Genomic DNA, 25206 nt, shown 5'->3' with positions numbered 1-25206 from the left:
ATTAAATCTGATGTGTTACCCTTTAGTATGCAGATAGTTTATATAACAGTGCATGCCTCTGTATTTGTGTTCTCAGTATTGTTTACCTTTAGGCAACAAGAGCACTGGAAGGTTTGAACTAGAGCTCATTCCATCAATACCATCTAATGTTGTTGTGAACTGTTGCGGGGAAAAGCTCGTTCCACACAGCAGAGGTCTGCAGTAATTCAGTTATTATTCTCACACAAACCCATCTACACAAAGCTCAGATTTGCTTGATGTCACAGGCAAAAACTCAACAGGCTTATAGTTTCTGCCTGTCCATTTTTGAAGATGCACTGTATAGATGTTTAGATAGCCCATATTATGAAGTCAACACAGGCACGCTGATGGAAAAGTTTATTGATTATTTACTGAACACAATGACATAATCCATGACTGAGCTAAATGTCCAGAAACACTGAGCATTAAACGCTGCTAATTAAATGACAAAAAAGTAACAGATTTACTTTATCACGTATTTGAAAAACAAAGTGTCTGCTGTATGTAGACAAAATCTAACGCTGGACTTTTTCACAAGTTTAACATATGCTAAATAACTGTTTTTAAAAATCTTCAGTGTAGACAACCTGGCTCCGTTTGTCTCTGTACGAGCCCTTGGCACTGTTCTGCACAGCTGTGAAGGACGAAAAAAAGAAGACAGAAATAGAAATGGGTTAGTCAAGTGTGCAACACTCAGCCTGCTTGACAGTTTAGGTTTTTTTCCTGTGAAATGCCTTTATTTACCAAGAGAAGCCCAGACAGATTTCCCTGTGGCAGCATCAAGCATGGGCTGCTTCCTGGCAATGCTGACTTTGATGTTGACGTCACCCACAGTAGTGCCATTCAGCTGAGAGAATGAGAGATAATTCATAAAACAGGGTTCTCTTACAGTAAATAAATAAAGATTTGTTCGATACTGACACAGGGATTTTCTTGTGCATGTGTAATGCTGGAGTGTTAACATGCAATGCAGACAAGCTTGAATATACACATTGCAAAAACTATACAGACTATTTATGAATGCAAAGCTGCAAAACATCAGAAATCGTCATGGTATTGATGTCAGAGCCATGAGCTCATTAACACAGGTCCACTAGAGCTTGCATGACTGTCCATAAAAGCAGTAGGTGGGTCCTCTGATCACTCGTGTGGTTGGCTTTTAGTGTACCAGAACCATCTAGAATAGTTTTTGGCATCTGAAATATAGCTGAAATAATATCAAATTTAACAAATACTAAAAACAAACTTCAACTGAAATAATTGCAAGTTGAAGTACTAGAGATACTAAGACTGAAATAAAATATAAAAAACTAAACTAAAAGCAAAAGCAAATAACATTTCTAAATCTTAAACTAAAATAAAAACATGAAAAAAAAAATATTAATAACTACAATATTGGTATTTAAATAATGCTTGATGTACTTTGTAAATGCAAAATGCTCAAGTTTTACTTTATTCTAATTTTTAGCATAAATCCTTTCACTGTACAAGTTAATATTGTGCAAGGACACAGTTTGGATAGACAAATTATTCTGCTGCCAAATATAGAATCAAGTATGGATTACTAAAACAATTATGGATCACTAGTACTTGGTCATCACTTATGATTTTATATAGTTAGATATCTATCTATCTATCTATCTATAGATAGATATACAAGCCAGTAACATAATTTCATGTGAACTGAGGTCATTTATGTATGGAATTCTTAAAGGTACAGAGAGGAAGTATAAAGTATGAAAATACTGCAAAACAAAAGTGTGGAAATGGACTACTGACCTCTGCCACAGCCTGGTCTGCTGATTCAATCTTCTCAAAGGTGACAAAGGCACAACTAATAAGAGACAGAGGGCAAAAATGGGTTCAACATCAAAAGAAGGAACCAAGATTAAAGATCACTTTCATTTAGCAAGGCTGCATTCAATTGATTAAAAGTGACAGTAAAGACATTTACAATGTTACAAAAGATTTATAATTTGAAAATAAATATATCACAGTTTTCACAAAAATATGAAGCAGCACACCTGTTTTCCACATGGGTATTAATATGAAATGTTTCTTGAGCATAAAATCCTTTCTAAACACTCAAAAGAATCAGAAAGCATTCTTACTTGCGTGGTGAGTCCATCGAAAGGTCGATGATGTTTCCATGCTGTGCAAAGGCCGAGCGCAGGCTGTCTTCCACTAAACCTGTGCCGTATACATACACAGTGTTTCCTTTGCGCACACCTCTGCGCTCTGGATACGAGTCTGATCCTGAACAACATTAGAGATGATTATTATTAGACGTTCAGATTTCCAGTAACTATTAGAAAAGGCAGATGCATGAAATATTCTCAGTTCTTTAGAAACACTGCAATGACACAACATGAACACTGAACAGGAAGCGATTTATTAATGCACAGATTGACTTACGTCTGTAGGGTCCGTCTCGCTCTCGGTCTCTTTCTCTGTCTCGATCTCGTTCTCTGTCCCTCTCTCTATCCCGGCTCCTGTCCCGTTCCCGTTCCCGGTCCCGTTCTTTCTCCCTGCCTCTTTCACGCTCCCTCTCTCTGTCCCGGTCTCTGTCTCTTTCTCGATCTCTCTCCCAGTCCATCTCTCTTTCCCGATCGCGCTCAGAATCTCGACTCGGCATTCCTCCCTCATCATCACGAGCTCGATCTCCAGGAACAAAACTACAGGAAAAAGAAAACAGTTTTAAATTTGACTGCAATACTGTTTCTATGTGGATATGATTATTATTATTTTTAAACTAAATCCGACAGTCTCACCTCTCATACAAGGATTTCCTGTGGGTTCGTTTAGCAGACTACAGCAAGAAGAAACAACATGGTGTAAAGTCAAGTCTACTGACAATATTTAATATACTCAACAGACCTATGTACATATACATTCACACTTTTGACACAACAAACAGTAATACTGTGAAAAATGTGTTATCGTGTTACAAAAAAAAAAATAAATCAGCATATTAGAATGATTTCTGAAAGATCATGTGACACTGAAGTTTAGAGGAATGATGCTGAAAATTCAGCTTTGCATCACAGGAATAAATCACATTTTAATTCCAATATATTCCAATAGAAAGTAGTTATTTTAAATCCTAATAATATTTCAGAATATTACTGTTTTGCTGTATTTTTGATCAAATAAATGCAGCCTCGAGTGGATCATTTCGACAGTGGAAAACAGCATTACATCAGGAGGCTCCTCGTCTGTAGAGACGCTCCTTTGAAATGGCAGGAATGCTGGGGCAGAACCTTTCTCAGGATCCTGAGATACAAAGAAAAGCCATAATTAGTGTTCTGTATGAAAAATAAAGGAATCAAATTTATGTTGGCTTGCCATTAATGAGGCAAAAACATCTCTTACTTTCAGTTTACCCTCAAGTGTTCTGGAGCGCTTGAAGCCCGAGTTCTTGTTCTCTGATTTGATGGCGCTGATCGCTCCAGACTTGATCAGCATTTTGGCCTGCTCGGTTGCAGTCGCTGTATCCACCACCGGCTGATCTGACAGAGCTGAGCAGAGACATTCAGAGAGATCATTCACAGATTTCATGCAAACTTATTTCAGGAGCATCGTTAAGTTTAGAAATCCATAAATCGACTTACTGCGCTTCAGTCCTGTCTGACTCGTCTGATTGGTGGAGCTCTGCTTCTTCAGAGCCATTAGGGCCTTCTTCTACAAGACGGAAGTGAACGTAGACAATACTACATGTCAGAAGGATTGTTTATTTATTACATATATGCATTTATGTGTCTTTTTCACCTTTGGCAGCTGGGGCTTAAAATACAAGTAGACTTGAGCTGAATGAGCTGCTTTACAGTTTCATAACTGATGAATTTTGGAACGTTAGGACAACGTTATTTTCCTGTTTATTATTATTATTATTATTATTATTATTATTATATGTATTGTATGAAGCATGTACATTTGTTTATAAACGTAAATAAGACTTTACCTTTTTAAATATGATTGTTTTACGATAGTGCTTTTACACTCATTATGAGAACCGTGACTATAGTTTTCACCTTTTTCTTTAGTTTAGCATATTTCTTTTGCAGCGCTTCCTCCTCTTCTGTCAGTGAGCTGGGAAATATTGCCATTTTCGTGGATCTCAAGGAGAGAAAAACAACAGCAGCGTTTGAGCAGATGCTCTACATCGTTTCCGATCAATACATCAACATATTAACATGTTATCGACGTTTGCGTTGCAACTGGCTTTTAACAACGTTCGTTTTTCTTTTTTTTTTAATGTTGTAAACCGCATAAAAGACAGAACTTTATATTAAATTACCTCAAATTCAGAAAATGAGAATAAGCGGCAGCTGTAATTCCTCACTCGGCGCACAATTGTGACGTAATCTGTTGTCATCCGCGAACCAGCTCAAACTAAATAGTTTGTCCTTAATATTTTTTTTTATATCATAATTTATTAAATTACATTAAAAACGTAATTTTATTTTAGAGCACACACACATAACATTATGCTGTAAAGTATTAAAATAAACAAAAAATAAAAACTTCCGTCCCTTCAGTTATGCGCAGCGTCCTGCAGGGCTGAAACTTTATTGATACTGAAGAACTGCAGAGTGACATGGACAAAATAGGTATGAAAAATATAACAGTAGTTTTTTGGGGGGATTTGTAATTTTGCGTTTGGTGTAATAACATGATTAGCAGCCAGTTTAAGTTTGACCTGATTTGTGTTATAATTCGCTCATATGACAGCTACCTCTAACAGTCATAAATTTAGTGATTGTAGTTGCAGTGGTGCTGAAGAACTGCTGTTTTCTTCTGCTTGTAGGTCTGCCCCGGCTGGGTGCGGATGATCTGCCCCTGTCTCTGCTGGAGATGGGCTGCTCGGGGAGATTTGAGCTCATCACACACCCCCTGCCCAAAAACAGACCCCTGCCTCCACACAGCACGGTCAGTCTTTTAATAGTGCTAAAATAATAATGCCATTCCTTTGAGTAAACTAATACTTCATATTCTGTTTTATCCAGCTTCCCCATGGCCTCCCTCCTACTTGTCTGGATCTGAAAACAGAGGTGGAGAAGCGTTTTCTGCGAGACCCTGCTTGGCTCCCGGTACACGATGTAGATGATGCCTTCCACAAGTTCCTTAAGTATGAAATCAGACACATGCAGAACATAGTTTGCTATATATATATATATATACACAGTACAGGTCAAAAGTTTGGAAACATTACTATTTTTAATGTTTTTGAAAGAAGTGTCTTCTGCTCATCAAGCCTGCATTTATTTGATCAAAATACAGAAAAAACAGTAATATTGTGAAAATATTATTACAACTTAAAATAATAGTTTTCTATTTGAATATACTTTAAAAAAAATAATTTATTCCTGTGATGCAAAGCTGAATTTTCAGCATCATTACTCCAGCCTTCAGTGTCACATGTAACATCCAGTCTTTCACATGATCATTTAGAAATCATTCTAATATTCTGATTTATTATGAGTGTTGGAAACAGTTCTGCTGTCTAATATATTTGATGAATAAAAGGTTAAAAAGAACTGCATTTATTCAAAATAAAAATTAAATAAAAAAAATTCTAATAATATATATTCTAATAATATATTTTCTTTACTATCACTTTTTATCAATTTAACACATCCTTGCTGAATAAAAGTATTGATTTTATTAAAAAAAAAAAGAAAGAAAAAAAAATTACTGACCCCAAATTACTGACCAGTAGTGTATATTGTTATTACAAAATATTTATATTTTAAAAACATAGCTTCTTCTTTTTTTTTTTTTTTTTTTTTTTTTTTTTTTTTACTTTTTATTCATTAAGTATCCTAAAAAAGTATCACATGTTCTGAAAAAAATATTAAGCAGCAGAACTGTTTCCAACTTTGATAATGAATAATCATATTAGAATGATTTCTGAAGGATCATGTGATAATGATCCTAAAAATTCAGCTTTGCATCACAGAAATAAATGATAATTTAAAGTATAATAAAAATAAAAACAATTATTTTAAATTGTAATAATATATCACAATATTACATTTTTTTTCTGTATTTTTGATCAAATAAATGCAGGCTTGATGAGCAGAAGAAACTTCTTTCAAAAACATTAAAAATAGTAATGTTTCCAAACTTTTGACCTGTACTGTATATATATATATATATTTATATTTTTATGTTTTTTTTTATATGTTTTTTTAGTTTTATTTTTATGTTTTAGGATAAGTGGGCGAGACAGAGAGGTGGAGTCTCTCCTGCACTGCTCACTGTCTCCACTGCACTCCGGTCTGTCTGTGGTCAGAGACCCCACCACCGGCCTGCTGCTGGACTTCACTGAGGTAACGCTGGAGAACACTGACTGCAGTCTGTTTGTCGATGTTAAAGTTTGTTTTCTCATTCCAGTTGAATCTTCAAAGATAGATTCAGTATTGTTATTGTTACCTGAAACTATTAAAAATCGTTCTTGCTGATCAAAATGATATTGCAATGAAAATATAAATGTAATATAAAAACTTAAAAACTAAAAATGTTGCCTTGGCAACTAATTAAAATAGGTAGTTGAAATAGTATTACAATTAATGACTGAAATTGGAATAAAAATAAATTTAATATAAATATTTAAATACAAACAAATTACAAAAACCTAAACTAAGATTCAAACGGAGACTGAAAATAAAAGCTAATTTAAAACATTAATAAAAACAATCATTACTTCGCAGTTCAGTTGCCTAAAATATGCTCTTTTTTTAAATGTGGAAATCAAGGAAACCACAGTAAATGTTCTTTAAAATATAATGTCATTTTTATAACGAATATTCAGTTAAATTTTTCAATTCAATTCAAGTTTATTTGTATAGCGCTTTTTACGATACAAATCATTGCAAAGCAACTTTACAGAAAATTAAGTTTCTGCAATATTTAGTAGTAGCTTATCAGTGATGACATACAGCAGAAATGTTCAGAAAAATCAATAAAAGACGTAAACAAACAGACGATTAACACTATTAACAGTAATTATGCAATCAAACTTATAGCAGAATGTGGTAGTTCTGTATGTTGTCTCTGGGTTAGCATCATCTGAGGTCCTCTGAGGGGCTGGCATCATCTCTTCTCAGGTGTTCTGGATCCAGACTGGAGCTTGTGTAAATCCTAGTTAGGGCAAAACAGAGAAACAAATAGAGACATAATTAGCGTAGCTGCTGTTCCAGCCAAGTAAAATTAATTAGTTTAACCCAAGCTAAAGAATAATGATCAGATATAACTGCAGTCCAAGATTATGAGATGCATTATTTGAATGCTTGGCCAAAGAGATGTTTTTAATCTAGATTTAAACAGAGAGAGTGTGTCTGAATATAACATCGTTTTTTCTTATGTCAGGTGTTATTAGAAGACACAGCATTGTCTGCCAAAAATTCTCTCTCATTGCAAAGACAGCCTGGACCCCCGTCAGAGAGCCTGAGAGGGAGTAACACAAACTATCCATTCCTGCCAGGTTCAGGATTTAGATACTTCTCTCATAACTGTGTTTCACAATGATCCCGTTTTTCTAAACTGCTGTGCTTGTGCAGCTGGAATGGAAGAACTGACGTTAGAGCAGATTAAGAAAAAGTCCGAGCTGGAAGAAGACATCGACTTTGAGAAAGGTTGGTGGTCTGTTTGGTTCTGTCAGTGAACGATACTTTGTGTGTGTGTGTGTGTGTGTGTGTGTTTGTGTGTGTGTGTGTGTGTGTGTGTGTGTGTGTGATAGAGAGAGAAAAAGAAACCGTGAGTTTGTTTCTTGTCTTAGATCTGTTGACGGTTCCTCCTGGGCTGAAGGCTGGCGTGGACTTCAGTGACAAAGGTCGGGTTTCATTATTGCTCTCTGCATGTACAGATATTTGAAAGAACGTTGGTTACATTTGACTTAGACAAAAAACAAAAAACACTTTCTAAATGAGTTCTTTTGCTGGAGAAAGAAAACCATACAAGTTTGGAGCGAAATGAGGAGGAGTAAATGATGACAGGATTATCGTTTATCTCTTTGAATGCCTTTAGAAGCCAAAAGCACGAAGAGTGAGGTGAACCTGCTGTCCCTCCTGTCGACCTTTGATGATGTCATCGACGCTCTGCCAGAGGAGAAAGAGGGGGTCTCTCCGAAAGAGGAGACTGTTAAACTGCCCAGAACGAACAGCCTGGAGGAGCTGGGAATTAAGGTGTGTGTAACTTTTAGAAAGAATGCCAACAGATGTTCTTCTTAACCACATGTACTCCTCAGGATTCAGGCAGCTCTGCTTCGAACACAGTGCTACTGAGTGAGCAAAAGAAGAAACCGCAGCAAGAAGACAAGGGAGACCATAAAAAATGGGCCGTTCCTGTGGACATCACCTCACCCTGTGACGACTTCTACAAGCGAATCCCCGATCCAGCCTTCAAGGTCAGGACTCACTATATGTTCATCGTTGTGCAAGGTTTAAGTGCAGAGCTGCTGTAATGCACACAGTTTTTGTGAGTTTGGGTTGTTTTTTTCTCTCCGTCAGTATCCCTTCGAGCTGGACGTGTTTCAGAAGCAGGCTATTCTCCGGCTCGAAGCTCATGACTCTGTCTTTGTCGCGGCTCACACATCAGCCGGCAAGACCGTGGTGGCTGAATACGCAATTGCACTTTCCCAGAAGCACATGACCAGGTGTGTATGTGACACCCAGTGTCAACTGATTGCATCATGTCAGTTATTTTTCTTTTCTTTTTAATACACTACCATTCAAAAGATTGGTATTTTCCTGGTCTCTTATGTTCACCAACGCAGCATTTATTTGATCAGTATTATATTGTAATATAAAATTGTGAAATATTATTATTACAGTAAAATTGTGAAATATTATTACAATTAAAAAGAGCTCATTTCTATTTGATTACATGTTAAAAAAAATTTTTTCCTGTGATGAAAGCTGAATTTTCAGCATCATTACTCCAGTCTTCAGTGTCACATGATCTTCAGAAATCATTCTAATATGCTGGTTTGCTGCTCAAGAAACATTTTTTTTTATTATTATCAATGATGAAATCGTGCTGCTTAAAATACTGTAAACATGTTATTCAGGAGTCTTTGATGAAACAGAAAGTTCAAAAGAACAACATTTATTTATAATAGAAATATTTTGTAACGTTATACATGTCTTTACTGCAGGTTTGTTATAGTTAAACTAAAACTAAAACCATAAAAAAATTAACCAAAGTAAAGCAAAATGTAAACATTTTATAGATTAACTTTAGTTTAATTGTATTAAAATTACTAAATAAACTAAAACTAAAATAAAAATCAATAAAAACAATATGAAAACATTTAAAATAAAAAAACAGCAAAATTCCTAAAACTTTCATTAAAATTAAAGTGACAATAGAAAGTATAAAATCTGAATTTTTTTTTCAAAATATCAACAAAAAATATAATAGAATATCAGTGATACAAAGATAACACTGCTTTATTGTCACTTAAAAATAAAATCTTTTAACATTATGTATTTAAAAAAAAATGAATTGCAATTTTGGTGATCTTTTTTAAACTGTGTTAAAAGCATATATGTAATGCACTTTGAATTCCCATTGAATGTGAAATGTGTAAATAAATCAACTTATCTCTCCTTACTGTGACATCAGAAGAATGGCTCTCACTAATATCACCGTTCCTCCTGACAGGACCATTTACACATCCCCCATTAAGGCCTTGTCCAATCAGAAGTTCAGAGACTTCAAGACCACGTTCGGTGACGTGGGACTTTTGACTGGAGATGTCCAGCTGAGCCCTGAATCCTCGTGTCTCATCATGACCACGGAGATCTTGAGGTGATCATCCAACAGCAGGCCTTCATGTCAGTTACTCATAATTCATAATTTTTTTTACAATCTTTGTTAATCAGTTTGTCTTCCTCCTAACAGATCTATGCTCTATAACGGGTCCGAGGTCATTCGAGATCTGGAATGGGTCATTTTTGATGAGGTTCACTATATCAATGATGCAGAGGTGATGATTTCAGTTCAAAAAATGCTATGCGTTTCTCTCTGCTGCATTCAGATCTCATATGATGTTGTTGTTTGTCAGAGGGGAGTGGTGTGGGAGGAAGTGCTCATCATGTTGCCGGAGCACGTTAGCATCATCTTGCTGAGTGCCACGGTGCCAAACGCAGTGGAGTTCAGTGAATGGATCGGGTGTGTGTGTATCATCAAAGCCATGAAACCAGATTTGATCCTGCTCTATGTAGATTGTGTGGTTTAACTCTGCTTTCTCTGTCCTCAGGCGTATCAAGAAGCGGCCCATCTATGTGATCAGCACAGTTAAGAGGCCTGTTCCTCTCGAGCACTATCTGTATACCGGCAACAGCACCAAGACTCAGAAAGAGCTCTTCCTGTTGCTGGAATCCACTGGAAACTTCCTCACTAAAGGGTACGTTAAGTCACAGATAGTTGTGTTTTTGTTTTTTTTTGTTTTTAAACAAGAATGCATTTCAGATTTATTCAAGATGTTTAGAGGTCAGTGTACTTTACTGTTTTCAAATATTTTTTAAACAACTATGCTCAACAAGGTTGCATTTATTTGATCAAAAATAGAATCAAAATGTGAAATATTGTTATAATAAAATAAGTGTTTTCTATAAGAATATGTTTTAAAATGTAGTTGTGCTGCTTCATATTTTTGGGAAACTGTGATTTGTTTTTGTCTTTTTACAATTCTTTGATGAATAGAAAGCTCAAAGTAACAGCATTTATTTGAACTATAAAATAAAAGAAAATGTAAAATAGAGAAAATACATTTGGAATGCGGATTAATAATAATAATAAATCAATTAATATTATAATATGATTGCAATGTTCATCTTGTTTGACTATTTTTTTAGACAGAGATAACATTTTAAGACAACATTTTAACTCCAATGTATTTATTATTGCTGTCAAACGATTAATCGTGATTAATTCCATCCAAAATAAAAGTTTTTGTTTACATAATATATGTGTGTATACATTTATTATGTATATATAAATACAAACAGATGCATGTATATATTTAAGAAAAAGATGTTATGTTTATATATTAAATATATTTATTTATAATATAAAATATAAGAATATTATGAATACATAAATGTATAAGCATGTAAATATTTTCAAAATATATACTGTTTGTGTGTGTATTTATATATACATAATAAATATACACAGTACACATAAATATATAATGTAAACAAAAACGTATTATTTTGGATGCGATTAATTGTTTGACAGCACTAATATTTATTTAGTAAATAATGGCCAGAAAAGGATTGAACATGGTATATAAAACCAAATTTACACAAAAAAAAAAAGACTTTGATGAACATATTTTGACTAACATTGTAAATGGACTTCAGAAGACGTTTCACAAAGCTATAGCAAAGGGCTTTCAAATTGAAACAAATGTTTTGTTTTCCAGCTACTATGCCGCAGTAGAAGCCAAGAAGGAACGCACTAGTAAACACGCACAGTCTTTCGGCACAAAGAACGTATCGCAGCACAACACAACAGCCAGTCAGGTCAGTGTCTGAACCTCTCGTCTATTCCTTTTAAACAGCTTATCTAACACAACAGGTCTGTATTTCTAACAACTACAGTGTTTTGACCACGGTGTTTTCTTCGTCCTCGTTGTGCTCCACCAGGACCGAGCCGTGTGGCAGACGCTGCTGAACTATCTGTCTCAGAGGCAGCAGACTCCAGTGGTGGCGTTCACCTTCTCTCGGACACGCTGTGATGAAAACGCCCGCTCTTTGACCTCTCTGGACCTCACCAGCTCCATAGAGAAGAGCGAGATCCACTCCTTCCTGCAGAAGAGCCTGACCAGGCTGAGAGGAGGCGATCGACAGTTACCGCAGGTACATCAGATTTGGGTTTTTCATTGGCTGATTCTGAAATCTGGAAAACAAGGTGGCTTTTATCCAATGTAATGCTGATAAATTATACATTATGCAAAAATACAGATCGCAAAATTACTTTAACAAGCAAAAATGCTGAAATTAACTCAACACTTATTTCACAATGTAAGTGAAAAGTAAAAAAAAAATTTTTTGCATTATAATACTAAATGTTTTGTTTTTTTACATGACAGTGGGTTAATGACTCAGTATTTTCAGAGTAAGAATTATTTACTACTGTAATGCAATAAAAGAAAATGCATTATTTAATTCTAAGTATACACTGCTGTTCAAAGGTTTGGGGTCAATAAATGTTTTTATGTTTTGAAATAAGACTGGTAACACTTAACACTCAAAAGCCTTTATATTTAATGCATTTATAAAAGTGTTTTAATGCATTAATTATGCCTTGTGATGCATCTTATTATACATTATAGCACTTATCTATTCATAGTTTCATCTTTAAAAAGTATAATGCATAAAAACACATGAAAACGACCAGTATCAGATGTAACAATGAATTTGCAAATATTATAATGCATTTAACTTTGGTTACAATTGCTTATGAAAAGATATAATGCATTGCAGAGTACATTATGAATACCTTTATAATGCTTTATACATAACAGCTTTAAGTAAAATTAAGCAAAGTAAAGTTAACTATATATTTAACTAAAAATATAGTTAAATCTGTAATATTGTGAAATATGAAAGCTGTTTTCTATTTGAATATTTTTTTAAATATATTTAAAAAAAAACATATTTGAAAACCAAAGATATGCATTATCCTTTTACAAAATTTGAAATGAATTTAAAAACAAATTTGTTGCATTAAGTTTATAAATTGCAGTATATTTATTGATTAATTAGCCGGGTCAATGTTCATCTTTTAATAGAGTTATGGTATTTATCAGCATAGTTTTTTCACCACAGATCCTGTCGATGCGTGATTTACTGAAGAGAGGGATTGGTGTTCACCACAGCGGCATCCTGCCAATCCTGAAGGAGATTATTGAGATGCTCTTCTCCAGAGGTTTAGTAAAGGTTTGTTTTACGGACTTGTTTTGAACAAGCTATATATGAATAGAGAAAAGCTACATTAATAGCTATATTTGATTAAAGACAGAAAAAGTTGATGACGTACAGTCTTTCTGTCTTTCAGGTGCTGTTTGCTACGGAGACGTTTGCCATGGGTGTGAACATGCCTGCCAGAACCGTCGTGTTCGACAGCATCCGCAAACATGACGGCACCGGTTTCAGAAACCTGCTGCCCGGTAAAAACACAGCTCCTTTACTGTCTTACATTACAAACAACAGAATGCCTGTTTTGTCTGAACACATCCTAACTTTTGGCTCTTAAGCACGCCTGTTGCAGGTAATCTCATTTAAAATTTACATTGCTAATTTAATGTTTTACATTACAAACAATAGACAGTATAAGAAGCTGTCAGATACTTGTTGGCGAGGCGCTACAGGCAGACAGATGCTGCTGCTGGCCAGGTGTCTGATGCATTAGCCGTCTCTAATGAATGAGCAGATTAATTATGCTGGAGTTGTGCAGATGTTTGTGCACATGTGACCGGACTGCAGAGAGACAGCAGGAGGTCTTTGATGTGAGAGAGAGATGCTTGAGTTTGCTTCAGTCTATTTTTCTTTTAATAATAGTGTGTATAGAAAGGGAAGATGGAGAGAGTATAGCTGGACGCGTTTAAAGATGCAGCACACATTTGGGATTAGATGGCCCTGTTTTAGCCTTTGCGTTGAAAGCATTTTGCATGTTGCCAAAATAGATATTCATAAAACATTTGGGTAAATTTGATGATACATGTCGAAAGCGTGTCTGGGTCATGTTTCACCCCCAAAATTAAAATAAAGAAAAATGATCAATTATTATTTTTAATTTTTAAGACAATTTTACTTCAGTGAAAAAAAAAAAAAAGATACCCATTTTAGGAACATTTTTCAAGTGATTTTTATGACAGTTAAACACAATTAAACTCTCTCAGTAATCTACTGTAATGTAAAAAAAAAAATTACTGTAATTAAAAAAAATATATATATTAACTGTGAAAGGTAATTCTAAGTATATACCACCATACTACCAAAATTTAGCATTTCTTAATGTTTTAAAATTTGATCAGAGATACAGTAAGAATGGTAATATTGTGAAATATTCTTACAGTTGTTTTCTATTTTAATGTATTTTAAAATGTAATTTTTATTTTTTAATTTGCTTAAGAAGCATTTCCTATTATTTTCAATGATAAAAACAGTTGGGCTACTTAATATTTGTGTGCATTCTGTTGAAAATAACATTATAAATTGTAAATGTATTTACTGGGACTTTTAATGAATATAAATCTTACTGATTTTAAACTTTTTTTTAAATGATACTATCATGATAATATTTGTTGTACTAAACAGATGATTATTTTAATCTAAAATAAAACTCACAGATTTTTCCCCAGAATAATTGTCATGAAAATAGAGTAATAATTGTAATGAAATATTATAGAGTGGTATTAGATGGTGAAATCTTAATGGTCTCAGTTGTTGTTTAATATATGTAAATGTATAGAATTTTTTTTGTTTAGTCTGACGTTGATGAAGCGTGTCACAGTACTAAACTGTGTGTGTGTGTGTGTGTGTCTGTGTGTGTGTGTGTGTGTGTGTGTGTGTGTGTGTGTGTGTGTGTGTGTGTGTGTGTGTGTAGGTGAGTACATACAGATGGCGGGCCGTGCAGGCAGAAGAGGTTTGGATGCTACAGGGACCGTTATCATCCTCTGTAAGGCTGGAGTTCATGATATGGGAGAGCTCCACGCTATGATGCTGGTCAGTGTGTTAAACACCTACATCTCTCACCTAAGGGTTCAGGCCTGACGCCTCACTGCTGATGATTCTCCTCAGGATTAGTCAAGTCCTCCATTACTGTAGCACTCTCCTCCTGATCCAGGCTTTACTATGATCTGAAGAGAGATCCTGTCTCCTGTTTGTAAATCACTGCCTGATTGTTTAATCTGGAGCCAAATACAAGTGCTGCTGGTCTTTTTTTAGCGTCAAGAGCATGTGAGTGCACCTCTGTCCTCCTCTTGTGGATGGAGTGTGGGTGAACGGGCTCCTCTTCAGCGTGCTGGAGCTGTTTCACATCACGGCTGTTCAGTCAATTGACCCCTGTCTATACTATGTTTTATATACTAAATATAATATAAAATATTAACACTTCACTTAAAGCCTTTATATATAATGCATTATGAAAGTAGTTTTAATGCATTAATTATGCCTTGTAATACACCTTACAATGCAGTGAATGATTGTAACCACAGTCATAATACATTATAATACAACTTCAGAAAATATAACGCATTAAAACACATCAGACAAATCTCCAAAAAATTATAATGCATTTTAACTTTGGTTACAGTTATTTATGGAAAGATATAATGCATTACAACATACACTATTAATACTTTTATGATGCAATTTACTTCGTGTTATCAAATATTTCTACATACATACATATATATATATATATATATATATATATATATATATATATATATATTATATATATATATATAGATATTATATATACCAAAATATATATATATATATATATTTATTATTTTTTTTTTTTAAATGTTAGTACTTCAACATATTTCAGTTAGCTGATGTTTTTAAGTATTGCATCTAATATTTATTTTTTATTTTAAGTTAGCAAAAATGTTTTTGTATTAATTTTAGCTTTATTTCTTAAGCTTAATTTTTCATTTGGAAGATAATAATTTGGGCAAATAAATCCCGTAGACTTACCCTGAAGAGGCAACAATTCATATAACAGAATATCTGTTCTATAGAGACCTGGGCTCTTTTGATTTGAATCAGTCAGAAACCACCCCCTGTTTAAGAGACTCTGACATGTTTGCAAATGCATAGCAATATCCTGGCAATCTCCCACAACCCCTAGCATCAGGGTGGCAAGTTTTCCACAGGCTGATCCTCAGAAAATGTAATGATATCGTTAGTTTCACGAGTAATTTCCATACCGTTTTGAAAAAAAAAAGAAAAAGCAAGAAAAATTAGATTTTCCGCATCCATTTGAGCTGCTGATGAGTGTGACCCAGTCCATGCGGGATGCAGTTTTTCTCAAATGGGCCAGTAATCTGTTTGCTGATCAGCTCCATGTCATGGATGTCATGGCAACAGCAGCTGATGCTGTAATAACGCACAGTGTGTTGTCAAGTGATTGGATCTCCGCTGTATGTCAACTCCATTTCCCCAATCTGTTTACCCTGGATGAACACAAGAGTATCACGATACACACATCCTTACATTGTGTCCTCATGCTATGATTTTCATGGTTTGAAACCAATTTGTTATTGTCTGTATGCCGTAGTCTTATTTTAAATATTAGCAGTCAATGAATCGATGATGTGTGATTTAAAGGAGACCTATTATGCCCCTTTTTACAAGATGTAATATAAGTCTCAGGTGTCCTCAGAATGTCTCTATGAAGTTTCAGTTCAAAATACCCCACCGATAATTTATTATATCTTTTTGAAAATGCCTATTTTGAATGGAAGCAGAAGCATGCTGTTTTTGTGCGTGTCTCTTTAAATACAAATCAGATGCTGCTCCCCGCCCCCTTCTCCAGAACAGGGCTCTGCCTTTACAGCTCGTGCCTCAGATACTCTGCTGAAAAAAAACATCTGTTTGGTTTTGATTATCATGTTTTAAAGCCATATAAGTTCTGAGATGGTGTGTATGTGTGGTGTTTTTCTCTGTGTCAGGGGAAGCCGACTGTGCTGCAGTCTCAGTTCAGACTGACCTACACCATGATCCTCAATCTGCTGCGTGTGGAGGCCCTGAGGGTCACCGACATGATGAGGAGGAGCTTTTCTGAGAACCACAGGGATACGCAGGTAAACGGCCTCATTTCCCAGCAGCCCCTGCATGATGCTGAAATGTCTGTGGGGTTTGCATGCCCCAGTAACTGCTTCGGTAATTCAATCTTACAAAAGGCGGAAATATGAAATATGTGATGAAATGTTATGAAACCCTTTCAGCTAGCCAAGTCATTTCAGTCTTTGTGTTGCTCAGGCTCACGAGAAGAGAATAAGTGAGCTGAGGAACACACTGTCTTCTCTCCGTCCGCTGGACACGGAGGGGCAGTTATCTGATATACTGTCATATTACCACACCATCACAGAGCTGCGCATCACCACTGAGACCCTGCAGGTACACACACACACACACACACACACACACACACACACACACACGGTTACACTTTATTTTAAGGTGTCCTTGTACACGTTACATGTACGTGCCAATATAATAACAATTAATTATGCATAATTACATGCAGTAACCCTAAACCAAATCCTAATCCTAAACCTAACCATATAGTAAGTACATGTAGTTAATTAATATGACTCAGTACTTAAATGTCTAATTACACTGTAACAAAGACATCATAAAATAAAGTGTAACCACACACACACACACATTTATATGAGCACAGTGAGCACTATCACAGAGCTGTACACTCGTGAATTATATTCACTTACAAACCAGATTAAATGACAGAACTGAATTAATTTAATTTTTAAAAAAATGATCTTGATGTAAATTTTATTCAGGGTTACTGAACAAAAACTAAAACCATTAAAAAAAAGTATTACTTCAAAAAAAAAAAAAAAAATTTACATTAACTGAAATTAAATACATTTAAAAAACAAAAACAAAAAAAACAAAATTTCTATTTTCATTTTGTTTAATTTGATTTACTAAAATAACTCAAACTGGAATAAAACTAATAAACAGCAACATAGACATCTTAAAAATTCACTAAAATCTAATAAAAAAACATACAACAAAAAAAATGAATATACAAAGTATAAAAATATAATAAACAAAAATATATATAAAAGTAAAAAATTATTAAATATGTTATTAAAAATTATTCTAGTATTTCAATGAAATGATACTTAAATAACACTGATATGATTTAAATTGTTAAAATATTTACAATTCTGTGTGGTTATTATAACAGGTGATGACATGAGCAAAAATGTCAATTTCTTTTCAATTTTATAAAACAACAGTCATTATGATAACATTTAGCTAGTTTATATACACCATATTTTTTTTTTATTATTTAAGTATATTATTATTTATATAACATTTAAAAATATATATACATATCTAAATTGCATTATATTTTGTAATAATGTTGTCCCTCTGTGTGTCAGCGAGCTGTGCTGGAGTCAGTGAATGGACTCAAAGCTCTGTCTGTGGGGAGGGTGGTGATAGTGAACAACGGCCAGCATCACAACGCACTAGGAGTCATTCTACAGGTGTGTGACACATTTTAACCACATTCTAACCATAAACACATCTGCAGCAATGACCATTGACACTGTCACATATTCAGTTAAGATGCACCACCAAACATTGTTATTATTACTTTTGCAGATGCTATTACAATATTATTAATAGTTTTGAAATGTGCATTAGTTGTTTTACTTATTTGTGTTTATAGTTTTATTTGAATGTAAGTTATTTTTGTATTCCTTAATGGTTCATCACACAGTTAGCTGGATAGTTTTTTTTTTAATTTAAACTCATATTTCATATTTTCTTGAATATATTTTAAAATGTAATTTATTCCCATCATGCAAAGCTGTATTTTCAGCATCATTACTCCAGTCTTCAGTGTCACATGATCCTTCAGAAATCATTCTAATATGCTGATTTGCTGCTCATGAAACATTTCTGATTATTATCAGTGTTGAAAACAGTTTTTGTGGAGACCATGATGCATTGTTTTCAAGGATAGATTCAAGTTCAAGGATAAATATAAAAATCAAAACAACACAGTTTATTTGAAATATAAATATTCTGTAACTGTCCCTTTTGTTCAATTTAATGCGTTTAATTTCTTGAAAAATGACCCCAAACTTTTAAACAGTAGTTGATTTACTAGAGGACAACTTAAGTAGAAAGTTTCACAGCTTACCTCACTCTCCCCTATTTGTTTTCCTCTCTCTCTTTCCCATCAGGTGTCCAACGATGCAGTAAATCGCATGTTCACCACCCTCATTATCTGTGAGAAGGGTAAAGAGGAGGCTGCGGGTGATGATCAGTCTAATAAAGCCTTCCATCCCATCTATAGCACTTCACTGTTTATTCCAGAGGGTGAGCACACACACACACACACAGCATCGCATCCACCCCCAAATCTTACCTGCCCTCACATTAAATCACATCATGAACGTCACGCCTACTTCTACAGCTTCTTTTGTTGTTAAAGTGTCATTTACAGTGTGACTGTGTGTGTAGGACCCTGCAGTCATACGGTGCGGAAACTGAAGTCGCAGGACATCTCTGCCATCACAACCAGAACCCTCAAAGTCATTCCAGAGAGAATCATCGACAACTATAATAAAAGACAGCAGCCACGCTTCAGGTGTGCATATCGTCATCTCCATTGTTTTGCATTTGTTGAACTGTGGTACTGATTATAATTCAACTTCCCTTCCTAGACTTGATCCACCGGGTCAGGCTATTTCTACAGCAACTCAGGAGCTCCTGCGATTGGCTGAGGCCAATCCAAATGGCATTACGACCCTTGACCCTGTGAATGACCTGCACCTGAAGGGTGTGGATGTGGTGGAGGGAGTGATGAGGCACCGAGTGTTACAGGACTGTCTGAAAGACTTCCACTGCATCCACTCGCCCACCTTCACTGAACAGGTCTGTTTATCATTCTCATGTGTCACATTCATACATTACCGCTCAAAGGTTTGGGTCAGTAAGATTGTTTTTTTTTTAAAGAAATTAATACTTTTATTCAGCAAGGGTGAGTTAAATAGATCAAAAGTGACATGATACAAAAGATTTATATTTCAGATAAACGCTGTTCGTTTGAAAATACTGTTAATCAAAAATAAAACAAATAAATCAAAAAAAAAAAAAAAAAAGATGTTTTCAACATGTTTTCCTTTTGAGTTAAATAGATTTTTCTGAGCCTTTTGGAAGATATTTGTTCTTGTTGTTATCATCAAACTCAAATCATTTTGATCAGTTTCTCATAAAACAAGACTTCTTATTTTATGTATTTTTGCTTTTCAAGTAAATGTATTTTGATTTAAGAATCTTTAGACATTTCCTTTTTTCTCTGGATCTGTTGGAAGTTGCATTTTTATTTACAGACTATATTGATGGATTGTGTTCTGTTCAATTTATTTATTCTAAAAAGTAATAAAGCCTGCAGAAACCCTGTCAAATAGAAAACAGTTCTTTAAATTGCAATAATATTTCACAGTGTTACTGTAGAGTAAGTAAAACACTTTTTTCAAAAACAAAAAGATCTTACTGACCCCAACTTTTGATCGGTAGTGTTTACTTCTGTTTTAGGTCATGTCCAAATCCACTGTGCAGATAAAAGGGAAAAAATGTCATTTCTAATCTAAATGTATCCTCGGCTGTATTTTCTCATCCATATTTAGTAATTTGGCACAGACTCTCATTGATTGAGTGTGACAGTGGCAGCGAGGAATAAGGATGTGTCTCATTAGCTCTCAGTAATCACTTCCAGCCTTCACCTTCTGCAGTGCGCTGATGGAGTAGAGTGATAAACTCGTTCTCTCTCACTGTCTTTTTCATGTTCTCTCTCTGTGTGTGAATATCTTGCTCAGTTTGCACGTGTGCAGGAGAGGATGTGTGTACAGGAAGAGCTTGACAAGCTTCTGTTCCTGGTGTCAGATCAGTCATTGACACTGCTGCATGAGTACCATCAGAGAATCAAGGTCAGTGCATCTAGTACTTCTGCTGCATGTCCACGCTATAAATGGATATGCTTCAGTCATGAATAACAACAAGAGTTTTGTATAAAAACACACATACATACACACCTTTTTATAGTTTTTAGACTAAAGTTTGAAGACACTATGTAATTCACAAGTAATCAATGTAATCAATGACCAAATTTCATGTTTTATTTAATTTAGGCTTTTATTCGCATGTAATGTTGTACTCTATACAGGTCCTTCTCAAAAAATTAGCATATTGTGAAAAAGTTCATTATGAACTTTTTATGAAAATTTTGGGTTTTCATGAGCTGTATGCCAAAATCATCAGTATTAAAACAATAAAAGACCTGAAATATTTCAGTTGGTGTGCAATGAATCTAAAATATATGAAAGTTTAATTTTTATCATTACATTATGGAAAATAATGAACTTTTTCACAATATGCTAATTTTTTGAGAAGGACCTGTATATGTGCTTTGATCAATGTTCATATGTGAATAAAAGAAGATAGGAAATAAATGATAGAATTTTTAGTGTGATTTTTGGGCAAGCCATTCCTTAAAAGCCCAGAAATGAAAATTTGTTGATTTACTCACCCTCAGGCCATCCAAGATGTAGATGAGTTTGTTTCTTCATTGTAACAGATTTGGAGAAATTTTGCATTATGTCACTTGATCACTAATGGATCCTCTGCAGTGAATGGGTGCCGTCAGAATGAGAGTCTAAACAGCTGATCGAAACTTCACAATAATCCACAAGTAATCCACATCACTTCAGTCCAACAATTAACATCTTGTGAAGCGAAAAGATGCATATTTGTATGAAAAAAATCAATCATTTTAACTTAAAATTGGCTAAAATAAAATCCTCTATCCAGTGAAAAAGTCATCTCAAACACACAGCATTTTGCTTTACAAGTCATTAACTGATGGACTGGAGTTGTGTGAATTACTTGTGGATTATTGTGATGTTTTTATCAGTTGTTTGGACTCTCGTTCTGACGGCACCCATTCACTGCAGAGGATCCATTGGTGAGCAAGTGGCATAATGCAAAATTTCTCCAAATCTGTTCTGATGTACGGCCTGAGGTTGAGTAAATTATCAGCGCATTTTCATTTTTGGGTGAACTATTCCTTTCAGTTTAATTCTAAGTGATATTTGCCATTAAACTATTATTGTATGTACAATAGAAAAAATATATAACAGTCTAACGCCTTTGAAACATGAGACAGGAAAATGTAAACTGTTCAAATTGTGGAAAAAGAAGACCTAATATTGTTTGTTTTATTAATTGTTTTTGTGCATCAGTCGTTGCATTGTTTTGCCATGCTTTGCTCACCATTAAATGTTTGCTAAAGTCACAGATGTTATAACCACAGTCAGTGCTGACGGTGTAGTGCTGTATTGGCAGGTGCTGGAAGCGCTGCAGTATGTGGACAGCACTGGGGCGGTTCAGCTGAAGGGTCGTGTGGCGTGTCAGATCAGCAGTCATGAGCTGCTGCTGACCGAACTCCTGTTTGAGAACACACTGAGTCCTCTCGCCCCTGAGGAGAGCGCCGCCCTGCTGTCCTGCCTCATCTTCACGCAGAACACCCAGATAGACCCGCACATCACCAGCACGCTACAGGAGGTAATGCAGAGCTCGCCACATATTCTCACAACCTCCAGAGATTAAAAAATGAGATTACACATGCTAACACATTATGCCCATCCAGCATTTTATTTGAGCCCACAGCCATTAGAATATAAAGCATCAGATACTCTTGTCGTCATGTTATGGATGGATGTGAATTTATACGGCTCTCTGAGCTCAACACCCAAGAGATGTTCGGCCTGGGTGCTTAGCTTTATGCCTTTAGCAAAGGATGCAGTTGCACACGAACATGTAGGTGTGTGTTGTCGAACGGCCCAGAAAAGTGGAAATTGATTTGATTTGAAGGTGAATTGGTTAAGTCATGACACTAGACTGAGAAGCACACAAGAGTTATATAGTTCACAGAGGCGCGCAGACCAGTGTGAGAAAGCCCCTGCTGTTCAAACGCTGCGAGGTGAGGTTGTACAGGTAATGTAGCTGCAGTTTGACTGCCTTGCTCTAGTTGTGTAAGCACTTAGACAGCAGATGGAGACGAGAGTGGAGCACAGGACAAAAGAAACTGATGCAGTGCTCTGCTGAGAGATCCTACTATGATTGATCTCTAAATCTATATGTTTAGGCCATCTTATTTAATTAATTACACAAGATGCCACTTAGTTAATCGAACTAATCACATATAACACGTCACATAAAACAATAACTATAGACATTTTTATTTTATTTTATTTTATTTTATTTTATTTTATTTTATTTTTTCAGAAAATGATAATTGATCAAAATAAATGTTTATTTGTTGTTGTTAAAAATGTTTGTTTTTCAATTAATTTTTTATTTTTTTGAAAATCTGGGTTTTTATTATTTGTATTGTTTTTTTTTGTCTAAACGTGAATATAAACATGAATATAAACAAATATTTTAGTTATTTTGACTAATTGTCAAAAAATTTTATTTAAAATGTGGAAGAAATGTCATCAGTAGTTCACAGGACATAACAAAAATTACATTTATATACATACATACATACATATATATATATAATATATATATATTATATATATATATATCTATATATATATATACATATATACACAAGATTTTGTTAATGTTTTTGAAAGAAGGCTGCATTTATTTTATCAAAAGTTAAAGTTATTTCAAAATGTAATTATTCCTGTGATGCAAAGCTGAATTTTCAGCATCATTACTCCAGCCTCAGTGTCACATGATCCTTCAGAAATCATTATAATATGCTGATTTGCTGCTCAAGAAACATATTTTATTACTATATATGTTGAAAACAGTTGTGCTGCATCATACGTTTGTTAAATACATTTTTTCAGGATTCTTTGATGAATAGAAAGTTCACAAGAACAGCATTTATTTGAAATTGTATTTTTTGTAACATTGTAAATATCTTTACTGTCACTTTTGATCCATTTAATGTGTTCATGCTGAATAAAAGTATTAATTTCTTTTAAAAAAATTAATGATCCCAAGCTTTTTATAATTTATACATATATATATATTATTCATTCATATAAATCATATATTATAAAATTATAAATAATTGTTCGGTTCTCTTGCTTTTGTAGGGCATCAATCAAGTGCTCAATGTGGCACAGCGTATCGGTGAGCTGCAGAGGGATTGTGGGATAGCTCAGACTGCGGAAGACTTTGTGGCCCAGTTCAAGTTCGGCCTGACTGAGGTTGTGTACTGCTGGGCGAGAGGCATGGTGAGCACTGACCTTAAAATACATGATCCAACCAGCACTGTGGCCTTATTATGGTGCTCATTTAGTTCACTTGACATTATAGTTTTTATGTACTACTATTATAGAGACAAATTAATTTATCCTTTAAGGAAGACCTAATTATGAAACTCTTATCTATCTATCCATCCAAAATGTAGCTTCTCTAATAATAGCACTTTGCACAAATATTCATATTCTTGTGATGCAATGATATTAATGTCACTATAGTAATAGTCCTCTTTGTATAAAGAAAATCATTTTTCACAATAGGACCTCATTGGGATAATGATGCTGTTTTTGTGTTTGGTAGCCGTTTGCTGAGATTGCCCAGCTGACGGATGTGCAGGAGGGGACGATCGTACGCTGCATCCAGAGGCTGGACGAGGTCCTGAAGGAAGTGAGACAGGCTGCACGCATTGTGGGCGACTCCGTCCTGGGCAGCAAGATGGAAAGAGCCTCGCTGGCCATACGCAGAGACATTGTGTTCACCGCCTCACTCTACACACACTGAGAGAGAGAGAGAGAGAGAGAGAGAGAGAGAGGCAGAATGTGTTTGCGTGTTGATTTGGATATAAAATAGAGCGTGCAGAATATGGACCTGAGTATCTGTACTTGAATTACTGAGTGCATGTTTACATTGAGTTGAGTATGCATGTGCGAGTGTGACCAAAGATGTGATCTCAATATGAAATGGACATTGACATCAGCCATGAACTGTAAGTAATTATACAGCAATAAAATCAGCTGTATGTGGAGTTCTGGTTTCATCTATATTGTCAGACAAACTAGAAATTATAGTGTGTTTGCATTGTGAGCATTTTAAAAAGAACTGCAGTGGTGTTTCTATTATGTTTTATGTTTTCTGTCATTTTTATTATTTTTATTTTACTTTTGTCATGCACGATGCTCTTTATATATTGTGGTTGCAGTGCATTTTTGCTCTCTCTTAACCCTCTGCACCCACTTTTTATCATTAAATATAGTTCATATATTTAAATTAAAAAAAAAAAGAATCATAAATTAGCCCTCAGATCAATCACTGTAGCCACATCATTTAGGATGAAACAATCTTCATATACAGGGGATGATCATACGTTTTTCAATTTATGAATCTTTAAGTT

General features: G+C 34.8%; 2 protein-coding genes across 2 annotated transcripts; one reads left to right on the top strand and one right to left on the bottom strand.

The window, feature by feature from the left end:
* Positions 1 to 361: 361 nt before the first annotated feature.
* Positions 362 to 4450, bottom strand: nelfe (negative elongation factor complex member E). Its single transcript, XM_042744703.1, has 11 exons — positions 4319 to 4450; positions 4053 to 4137; positions 3633 to 3702; positions 3394 to 3539; positions 3220 to 3294; positions 2793 to 2830; positions 2437 to 2696; positions 2133 to 2277; positions 1801 to 1855; positions 766 to 868; positions 362 to 655 (listed from the first exon to the last, which is right to left on the bottom strand). The coding sequence occupies exons 2-11, from the start codon at positions 4125 to 4127 to the stop codon at positions 585 to 587; spliced, it is 1038 nt and encodes a 345-aa protein (XP_042600637.1). The 5' UTR covers positions 4128 to 4137; positions 4319 to 4450; the 3' UTR covers positions 362 to 584.
* A 43-nt stretch (positions 4451 to 4493) lies between these two features.
* Positions 4494 to 24840, top strand: LOC109111154 (helicase SKI2W-like). Its single transcript, XM_042744702.1, has 29 exons — positions 4494 to 4631; positions 4829 to 4950; positions 5028 to 5149; positions 6236 to 6353; positions 7393 to 7507; positions 7584 to 7658; positions 7802 to 7855; positions 8050 to 8207; positions 8270 to 8428; positions 8532 to 8677; positions 9688 to 9834; positions 9928 to 10012; positions 10091 to 10197; positions 10286 to 10432; positions 11456 to 11555; positions 11679 to 11891; positions 12864 to 12974; positions 13093 to 13204; positions 14644 to 14762; positions 16718 to 16849; positions 17028 to 17165; positions 18182 to 18286; positions 18992 to 19127; positions 19272 to 19398; positions 19475 to 19685; positions 20630 to 20740; positions 22155 to 22373; positions 23927 to 24067; positions 24396 to 24840. Exons 1-29 carry the CDS (start codon positions 4619 to 4621, stop codon positions 24594 to 24596), a joined length of 3744 nt encoding a protein of 1247 aa, XP_042600636.1. The 5' UTR covers positions 4494 to 4618; the 3' UTR covers positions 24597 to 24840.
* Positions 24841 to 25206: the final 366 nt, after the last annotated feature.

This window comes from Cyprinus carpio, chromosome B19, assembly GCF_018340385.1.
Source record: "Cyprinus carpio isolate SPL01 chromosome B19, ASM1834038v1, whole genome shotgun sequence".
Taxonomy (NCBI): domain Eukaryota; kingdom Metazoa; phylum Chordata; class Actinopteri; order Cypriniformes; family Cyprinidae; genus Cyprinus; species Cyprinus carpio.
This window is presented reverse-complemented; position numbering and strand designations above follow the sequence as displayed.